This window comes from Chelon labrosus (assembly GCF_963514085.1).
Source record: "Chelon labrosus genome assembly, chromosome: 17".
Lineage (NCBI taxonomy): Eukaryota > Metazoa > Chordata > Actinopteri > Mugiliformes > Mugilidae > Chelon > Chelon labrosus.
The window spans coordinates 8,013,557-8,023,495 of record NC_140350.1 but is presented as its reverse complement, the minus strand read 5'-3'; the positions used below and the strand labels follow the sequence as shown (position 1 = coordinate 8,023,495).

Below are 9,939 nucleotides of genomic sequence, written 5' to 3'. Positions count from 1 at the left end.
GCAGAAGCAGATGGTTACTGCAAACAACCATGATTTTCCCAAAAGAAAACATGGCAAAATAAATTTTCAGAGGTTTATTAAATATTGAATGTATTTATCTACACTCAAAAGACCAAATACATACTGATGGTCAAATTTCCAAGCCAAGTTGGCAAAATAATGCAAGATAAAGAGCAATATCACTGGATGTATAGTCAAAGGACAGTTTCCCTCAGGAGAGGAGAAATCCAGAGAGTCCACCGTTCTCTGCACAAACTCTGCATGTCCACTGGGCAACCATCCGTAGCTGGTTAAAGTTCATTTACACCACACATTTACTTTCACAGCAAAGTAAAATGGGTTTGGTCTAAATGTATCCATAACCAATTAGAAGTGGTGCCAATAGAGCCAGACCTCAGCCAATCAGTAAGGAGAGGTTCAGTGAGCTAAAGGGATGTGCTGGAAAGGACACTGCACACCTGCCAGCTGTTCTCACACCCTAGCTCTGTTTCTTTCTCTGATTTAAAAAATAAATAAATAAATAACCTGAGGTCAGGTACTTCCAAGAGATGCCAATCGTTCTCCTTCCACTCCACTATCGGTGTCCTTGTCTAATTGCACATCACCGTCCCCCTCCCCAAAGCAATAAACACAAGCACAGGGAAATAAGTTGACGCACTTTATTCCTAAAACAGAAGCCACACCACCAACTGCTGGCATGGCATTCATATATAATTATTTATATATATTGCCGTTTGGTTTTTGTGTCTAAATGTGTGGTATAAAATACTATATACAACAATGTACCTCTTTATTTGAACACAGTGAAGTTCATTGCTGTACAAGACCTCTGTAGCTACAGCTTTGCTGTAAGTCCTTCATGCTCAAAGGCATGAAACATAATTCTCCACTCTAATTCTTCTGTACATTGTGACAATACAAATATTCTGTCTCCATTACAAAAAATAATACTCTAAAAGCAACCTACTGGGACTTTAATTTTTATGGGATTTTTCCTGGTTGTTTTATTATTTAAGACGATTACATATATCTTAGACCAATTGCTTTAAAGCAGGAAGGTGATATAAACCTTCTCCATTTTTTATATATAAAAGAGGTTAAGAAATAAGACAAATTATACAATTAAAAACTTACAATAAATAAGATAGATGCAGGCATTTCATTTGGATACTATTTCATCCAAAGGAATAAAAAGGAATTTCATGTTTTAAAACTAAAGAGCCATTCTTTAGTTTTTTTTTCCTTGATCAAATATGTCCCTTTTCTTCCAATAACTTTACAGATAGACTTCTCTCCAATACAGACTGGCCTGTGACTGTGCCGCCATGCTACATACCATGACAACCAATCGGTCGGTCTCTCACGTTCATTAATTGCGAGTCAACATCAGTTTTCCCCCCTTATTTTATTCCATTGTCTCTATGCTTATGTCTTTGAATCACAGGGACAGGACAGTCTCAACAAGTAACAGCCATTGGGGGGGGCGGGGCAGGACCGGCGAGGCTTTGAACAGCCCTATAATTCCATCTTGGTGCAGGATCCAGCTCCGTAGTTCTTGATGAAACGCGCTTCGGACTTTCCTCTTCTCTGAAATGTTACATCCCTCCTGTAACAGGCCGTTGGTTACAACATGTTCATGATGAAGTTGTACATCTGGTTGAGCACCACGAAGTGAATAGGTAGACATGATCGTCTGTCCTGTGTAGCTGGGTCACACGTCAGCCAGGAGAGGGCGTTGTACTGCTCCAGCACGAATCTGTCGAGGTATACAAAAAAAATGTAGTCAGTCTTGTATGCAGAGTTATTTATAGACTGATAAACTGATGACCCCATCCTGGGCTATAATTAATTAATACACACAAAAAAATCGGTATTATGTACGTGTTAAGTTTTGCATCTTGTTGGAATTGTGCACAAAAACAACTTCAGTCTAAAGTGAAAGCCCACAAATACAAAAACTCATCCTGGAAGCACAATCAGCAGGGTGGTAATAGTAATTTGTGCACTTGACTTGAGGCGGAATGTGTTCTGGTGTTGTTTACCTGAGTACATCTGAGGTCTGATTGGAGTCAAGGGGGTGGGAGTGTTTGCTGTGCAGTAGTTCATCTGATTGCACTGAAGACACATGGAGGTGCAAAGAGGCCTAAAAGAGGGAGTGCAGGGAAAGAGTTGGTGTTAAAGGCATTATAATGACGTTATCAACCCTTTATTACATCTCATCTAAATAATTATAGCCCTCTTCACAGCAGCGATAGCAGCAGTGGGTCTGTAGCCAATTCCAGATGCAAGGGGTATCGCTACTCATCAAATACACAGTTTATTTATATGAGCTGTTTTAATTTTTGCCACGACACACAAAGAAGGGGGGGCACTTCCTCAGGTATAGTCACAAAAGCAGAAGTGATTTACAGTTCACTGACAGCTTACATCTTTACTGTATTTCTGAACACATTAGTGGCTTTATGGGGAGTTGTGTGCTGGACTACGTCTCAGCTGGGAGCAGTGACTTCCTGGAGTCAGCGAGATTTCAAGGCAATCAGGAGACTCTTCATGAGCTTCATCTGTTTTTATACCAATTTAACAAACAACATTGCAGTTGGTAGATTTGTATTATCTTTGGATACCAGCTTGTGATTCATATTCAGAGAGTTGTATATAGCTTCTCTTCCAACTCTAGAGAAGTATATTTCCTGAAACATGGAATTAACCCGTCCAGTCCCAGGACAAATCGGACAATCAAAGTGACACAACTATAGGCTGTAAACATGATGGGATGTTAAACAACTAACACTGCTTTGATTCACACATGTTGCTTCAATATATCCTCAAAGGAGGTTTAAAGTGAAGGCTGACAGTTCATTTGACTCATAAGGACTAGGGTTATAGATATGTTGACCCTCTCTCAAACAGAAGGAGCGACGCCTGCGTTCTGCCTCGCCTGATGGTGAGGACTCATCAATTCCTTTTTAGCACTTGTTGAAGAGTATTTTCATGTCTAAATGGTTAAATGCAGTTGCCTTTTTTGACTCTCAACAACCCTCCATTGTTTTATCATGTGGCCTTGTGTGAAAAGGCAGCCTTAAAAATGTATTAGGTGAGCGTGAGAGAGGCTGAGTGCAGTACCTTGAGGAAGAGTGGACACTGGTTCTGAGCCTGCGGACAGGCCGACCAGAACCAGTCGGGGAGAGGGCCGGCTTTGGCCGTGGAGACAAAATAGCCAAGCGCCAGGGGCTGCTGCAAGAGGTTGGGGACTTCTTCATGAGACTCCATGCGATCTGTACTCTGGCCCTGCAACACAGTGGAGACTCAGTATTAGCTTTGTTTCCATGTGTCATAACTCAAGCTGTATTAAAGTCATTTGACCGACTGTGTGTGCATGTTGGCTCACCTTGCTGCCATCGCCTCCGTGGGGGTAATGGGAGCCAGGGGAGTGTACTGGAGAAGTGGTGGGGGAGATGTTGATGATATCTGGGTCCACTAACTCGTTCTCTTGGTCCAGCAGGTCAAAGATCCCAATAGCGTCAGACCCATCTGAGCAGGAGAGTAACACATTAGGCCGGCAACTGATTATGTAAATGAATAAGCTCTGAAAAGCTTTTAAAATACCATTTATAAAATGCCCTTCCTGTACGTTAAGATATGACATCCATTTCTGAGGCCAATTTTCAGTCTTTTTCATTTTCTAACTTACAATGCCATTATTGATTCAGTATGTCATTCACCGAGGAAACATGTTGTACATTTCTGGAAACAGATGTATTTTTCACAAAGGAAATAAGCTGAAGACTCTCAAGCTCGCTGTGCAGGCATTATGCACCTAAGGATATGCTACTACAACGCAGACTAGACTAGTCTGGAAACTAACTGCACGGATGAAAAGAGAAACACTCAGTAATTTGTTGGGGTCCAGTAAATAGGATGACCCAGCGAATGACTGCAAGATAAACGTCGGAACTCCACTGACCGGTGGTGGCGTTGAGAATGTCGATGTTGGGGTCAATGTTGGTGTAATTGGAGCTGGCGACTTGGACGAAGGCGGAGGTGGGGAAGACCAGGATGTGGGTGCAGGAGGTGTCCTGTGGGGTGCTCAGCTGGGACGTCTGCATGTTCAAGGTGGTGCTGCGGCCAAACACTGAGCCTGTCGACACAGAGTCTGAGGGGACACACAGAGGAAGGAGAGAGTGTCAATAAACAGTGGTGCAAGGAGGATGGAAAATAACTGAACTGGTCTTCACTGAGCAAATTCTGCATATTGCACTGGTTTTAATCAATTTAATTCCATTGCTATATAATGATAATAATGAGTATGTTATTAATATGCAACATCTTCCACCGAAGAGCAAATTAAAGCTTTAACTGATTAAAGTAGATCCCCTTTCAAGTATACCATTCAAAGTGTAAGAAATGACTGTTTAAATATTAAAATATGCCTTGCTTTTTTTATAACACTACTTGAATTGATTGGATAAGCCTAATTCACAGTGGTAGGTTTAAAAATGTATTTTAAAATGTTTCCCCTTCTGTTCATCATGTAAGAAACTCCATTTAAAACGTCAGAACAGCTGTTTCCTTTGGTGCCAGACCCCTTCGTCATAGTCATCAGAGGCTAACACTGCCTTGCTAATCTCTTCCAGCTCGGAGAGGTCTTTTTTTTATTATTTATTTAAAAGGAGATGTCCTCAGCGCAGCATAGCTCAACACAATCCTGGTATGATGCGCTGACAATCCCCCACTCGTTTCCCAAAATAAACCCATTGATCTGGCTCTCCATCACGCTGCATTGAGATCAATGGGCATCTGAGAGGTAGTGCTTTATGAGCAAAAGGTACACGGTCTTCCCTGCCATCAATCTGCTCTGGACAAGGAGAGGACACGGATTGTGATATGTTGCTCCCATCCATCATGCCACACACACACACACACACACAAATACACACTAGCGCTACCTTTGTGGGTGGAGTAATGTCACTCAGATAAGAAGTTAAAACAGACACCAAGCGTATTTCTAATCTTGCTCTTGTGCACGCATTGTACCTGGCATGATTATAAAGGATCCCTGCGGCTCCATGGCAACCAGGCACACGCTGAGGATGCTGGGGGTGTCAGAGGCGGAGATGCCACACATTCGACACATTTCCTTCAGACGCCGACTGAGTGACTGGAGGTTTCTCCTGCTCAGCAGAATGCTCCAGTCTGAGGTATTGAGAGAGGAGAGATACAGGGATGACTGAACAAGTGACACAGGGGTTTGCAAGCGCTTGAATGTTCTGCTGCGATGACCGTGAAAAGGCATTTTAGCATGACAGCCCTCCTTACCTTTTAACTCTCCGTGTCCTATCCTGCCCAGCCGGCCAATCACCACCCTCCAAGGAACGGATGTCATCTGCACAAGTCCCAAGCACCAATCCCACAGCTTCTGCAGGCCGAGCCGCCGAACTGACCCCTTTTTCCTCCGCGCCCTGCAGATCATACGGACACATCAGAACCCCTCTTCAGAGTGTACATAAGTGAGCTTGGTGGAGTTCAAGCTGCTCATGAGAAGCTCTCCTCGGGAAATGTGTGCTTCACTAACGGTCTTGTCTCATATTTCAACACAAAGTGTCATCTGAACCATGCTCCAGGAAGATCTGTCGAGCCATTTTAAAGAGTTTGTGAGGGCTTTGTGCAGTTATGGACAGAAGAGTGACAGTGACGTAGTCATACATGTCATCTGAGCGCTGTTGGGTTGAATTTATTTACAAAGACATGGCTGTCATCAGAGAAGTGAGCGTTTTATAAGATACCGACAGCGATAAAACTTTAGAGGACAGGCAATTAATACTTAATGTCACACACTTCGTTGCTCTGACTAGTTGCAGGACTAGTTGCACACACAGGTATTTTTTCTCTGTATTGGTTGAAACACACCCTATAATGAAATTCAAATGGAGTGTTACCAGACTCAAATTCCTAAGTCGGGCTACACCCGGCTATCATCTGACAGCTACTGTGAGAAGAGATGCAGGTATCACAGTTTAGATACTAAGCAGACACATTTGGAGTGTCATCAATAGCTGATACACACCATTTGCAAGGTCGCAGTCATTTGTTGAGTCTGTGCAGAAGGATGTCAAACTGCTCTTAAACCTCGACGGGCATGAGCACTTTTAGTGTTTGAGATTCAGACAAATGCAACAGACCAAACTGAAAAATCTACTAAACTTTAAAACATATTTGAGTTTGATGATGCTTAAATTCTCAGTGTGAGAAAAGGCCAAAAGAACTTCAAGTGGCTTCAAGTAATGTGCACTGTACGGTAAAGTGAAGATGTTTGGTTTGAATGAGGTGCTGATTGTAATCCCACCTGTTGGGCACATCGATGTTGATGACGCAGGTCTCCAGGAGTTCCCCATACAGGTCAGTGCAGGTAGCCAGAAGCCACCGCTGGTCGTGGGACAAACAGTATCCTACAAACAGCACGTTGTATTTCTGCGACGCCTCTCCAAATGTCTCCCCGAGCTCTGTCTGCTTGTCCTTCACGGGTGCTAGGATGAACGGAGGTGTATACAGACGTAGACACTCTGGTCTCTGCAGATGGGGAGGATAAAGAATACAAGATAAATGTTCAACCCTTTTACATCCCAAATAAATAGAACTGCTCCAGACATATGAGCAAAAAAAGCCACAAGAAATACAATCTTTAATCCTAACTGCTGCTAAAGTGGCATTTTAGACATCTTTACTAGACATAAATGCCACTGTCCCTCTTCTATTGTCCCATCCATATCCTAGTTTTGCCAGCAAGTCTGTTCAACATTTGCTAGTGTGTAAAGAGAAACGGTAGTGTTTGCAGCGAGGTATGAAGTCAACTGAATCGGCTCCCGTCTAAACCAGGAGTCAAGATCCCATTATAAAGGTCTCAGGGAGCCAGCCAAGAAGATAATAGAAAGAAAGCTTTCAAGCAGAGGGTTACATGTTCCTTTGGTCCAGGTCCAGCTAAAAAACAAATAAACAAACTGAGAACGGTTAGCACTAAACCTCTCTATCCCATTGCCTTCTTTCTTTCCACTGGCAGACCAAACAAAGCCAGGACTAGAGGCTGGGTCATATCAGGTCAGGTTCATGTCTGGTTGGAAAGCTGTAAGCAAATGAAACTCCGCTGCACGGCCACAGTGTCAGCCTCTCTTTGTTTGCCTATCGATCAGAGGACAGAGGAACCTAGCTGGGGACCTGCTACTTATCAGCTAAAGAGCTGAACTGCAGCTGCATGCTAACATCGGTCTCTGTCTTGCACATAGATTATGTCACAGCAATTACAACAGTTCAGCTGCAGCGAATTCGCTGTGTGTTGCATTTACCTCCGGGCTCTTCAGTGCAGTGTCAATGGCCAAGCCCGGGCCGAAGCCCGTCAGCGACTTGACGTTGGTGGAGGTGGGAAGTGGCCGTCGGCACTGGGCAAAGACGGAGAACGCCAAGGATTTGAGGTGCTGGGCGTAGATATGGCGGTCTTCACCTCGTACTGGCTGCAGCAGGTACTGGCACGGGACAATCTGAGGTGAAAAAAAGACAAGTAGTTAGACACGGGTGACCAAACTACAACACTCTCTCTACAATCTCCAACAATGCAATAGCTACGTTTTGGAGAAAAATGGAAAACTAGAAGACACTTCTTTATAGAGCTGACATAAAACATATTGTATGCATTTGTACTGCACACAGGGCTATTATCAGAGGAGAAGAAGAAGTTAAATCTTTTTAGTTCACTGTACAAATGCGATTTATTTTACAAAGTCATGATGCAAAATTACTTGCTAAGAAAGCTAGCTGTGAAGTAAGCAAAAGAGAGAAGGAGCGAGACTCGTTTCTGTTCGGTGTAGAAGTATGTTTTCACATCACAGATGATTAATGAAAGTGGTGAAATGTGGATTCTAAACGAGGAGCTCAGTGTGAAGTGGCTGCTCTTCAGATGTGCTAAACTGTTGATGTATCTGTCCATACAGAAAAGCAGGATGGATATGTTAGCAGCCACAGAGGACCAGCTATTAACCATTAAGGGGGGAGCTGACACAGAAACACTGAATACACCTTAAGTGGTGCCAGTCGTGAGAATGAAATAAAATAGTCAGCAATATAAATGGCACTGTCCAGGGAAGTTTACTTACTTGTACAGAAATAGAATTGCGGATGTGTGGGGGCAGGAACTGAAGCATCTCAAGGTAGCAGCGTAGTAAACCCAGCGTCCACACACTGGAGTGAGCCGGTACCGGCCCGGGACCACCGTCGACGTCCTCGTAGCTAAAGGGGTCCACAATGTAAACAACGATGGCAGGTGGATACGTGATAGCGTGGGACTCGCCATCTGTGGGCACGCCAACCTTCTCTCGTTCCAAAGTGCTACAGAAACAGAGGAGCACGTAGACAAGAGTTAGAACACTTACCATACTTTCAGCTCAAGTTTTTAGTTTGGTACACAGCTTCTTAACGGTCGTGTCACATTCAAGGTTAGGTTTTGTGTTATGCCGTACCTTTCAGGAGGCTCTGTGGGGCCCTGTCCCTGGCTGCTGGAGTTGTCCCCTGAGGTGCCAGTATTCTGGGTACCAGCCTGCTGTCCCAGCTGTCCACTCTGGGGGCCACCTCCCTGGCCCTGGCTGCCCATGCTCCCAAATGGGGGGAAAGAGTTTGGCTTGGCAGACTGTATTGTGCTGCCAGGCTGGCCTGACGATGTCACAAGGCTGTTGGATGATGCAGAGCCATTTCCGGACCCACTGTTGGTGCTGTTGTTGGGAACGGAGGAGCCAGCAGCGTTCACTGAGCCCTGTTGGCTGACTGCGCCGGAGGCGGAGCTTGACAGTTGCGTGGATGACGACTGGTTGGACGAGGGCGCGGGACTGGGCTGTGTGAGGAGGGAACTGTCTAATGGCTGTGAGGCGAGGTATGGAGCTGAGGTGTGAAACGGAAATACGACTTTTATTAATCACATGAAACATACTGGGAGATAGTCAATGAAACTCATAAAAACGATACTCAGTTTAACATCCTCCTACGCCGATCACATTTCTTTGGCATTTTGAAGCTCTGCTTTCTTTCAAGCAATCAAGGTTCTCCAGCTAGTCTTTTCACAGGCTATATTATAATGGCAACTATGCCAAGAGGTGTTGAAGGTGGAAATTCAGTAATGAAAGAGCCGACTGAAAAACTCATTGAACACTCGCAGAACCAGGGGTCACGCAGTAATTCTCATTTAAAAATTTGCTAGTTTAAATGACACGTACCAAGGTTGTGGCGACACACTTGTGCATAGAGTTTGAGCTTGGTGAAGGCGTCACTGTTGCCGCTGGCAGCCTTGAGGAACCAATCGCTGACTGGCTGATCTACCAGATTCTTGGCTCCGCTGCCTCCGACGAGGACTATGCCATCAGGGTAGCCTTTGGAAATGGGCCGGTGCTGTCCCAGTCGACATGACTGTGAAAAAGGCAGAAATAGACGCAACGTGTCAGTGACAGTGAGTGTATGAACCGATACATAAATGGAATTTTACTTGAAAATGGTCAAAGTATAGAGTCGAGTTTCGCTGCAGTTGATATTTGATGCAGTGCTTTTTCATGAATCAGTTTAGCAAAAAATGAAGGGAAAAAAAGCATAATACATTTAGACAGCTCCAACACGGAAAGGTTTGCATACCTCGTAAACAGCAGTGAGGTCTCTGAAGAAGCTCTTGGCGCCGCTAAGCAAGGCCTCATTGTCAGGACAAACAACCAAGTACCCAATGTCGCGCTGGGAGCCAAAGGGATCTAGCAACAGTTTCTCCCAGTACGGGAGACCAAACGGAGACAGGACCACAAAGTCATACTCATAACCCACCAGGAAAGTGGGGATGGGCAGAGGCTCTGGGGACTCGTCTGTGCCTGTGGGAATAATGTGGAAACAGGAGAAGCATTAAGGGAAAGCAAAGGGGTGATA

The 9,939-nt window shown here is 44.5% G+C and overlaps 1 protein-coding gene across 2 annotated transcripts in view; it reads right to left on the bottom strand.

Moving 5' to 3' along the window:
• Positions 1-644: 644 nt before the first annotated feature.
• The window catches only part of med13a (mediator complex subunit 13a), a 68,025-nt gene continuing 58,730 nt past the window's right edge, over positions 645-9,939 (bottom strand). For both annotated transcript variants that reach the window (XM_084564887.1, XM_084564888.1), the window contains 13 exons: positions 9,661-9,884; positions 9,252-9,441; positions 8,505-8,919; positions 8,142-8,373; positions 7,338-7,529; positions 6,344-6,567; positions 5,317-5,459; positions 5,035-5,193; positions 3,965-4,153; positions 3,389-3,531; positions 3,124-3,288; positions 2,043-2,143; positions 645-1,756 (listed from right to left, as the gene is read on the bottom strand). In XM_084564887.1, coding sequence (XP_084421013.1) covers positions 1,624-1,756; positions 2,043-2,143; positions 3,124-3,288; positions 3,389-3,531; positions 3,965-4,153; positions 5,035-5,193; positions 5,317-5,459; positions 6,344-6,567; positions 7,338-7,529; positions 8,142-8,373; positions 8,505-8,919; positions 9,252-9,441; positions 9,661-9,884 — 2,510 coding nt within the window. In that variant the 3' untranslated portion in view covers positions 645-1,623. The remainder of the gene's footprint in view (positions 1,757-2,042; positions 2,144-3,123; positions 3,289-3,388; positions 3,532-3,964; positions 4,154-5,034; positions 5,194-5,316; positions 5,460-6,343; positions 6,568-7,337; positions 7,530-8,141; positions 8,374-8,504; positions 8,920-9,251; positions 9,442-9,660; positions 9,885-9,939) is intronic.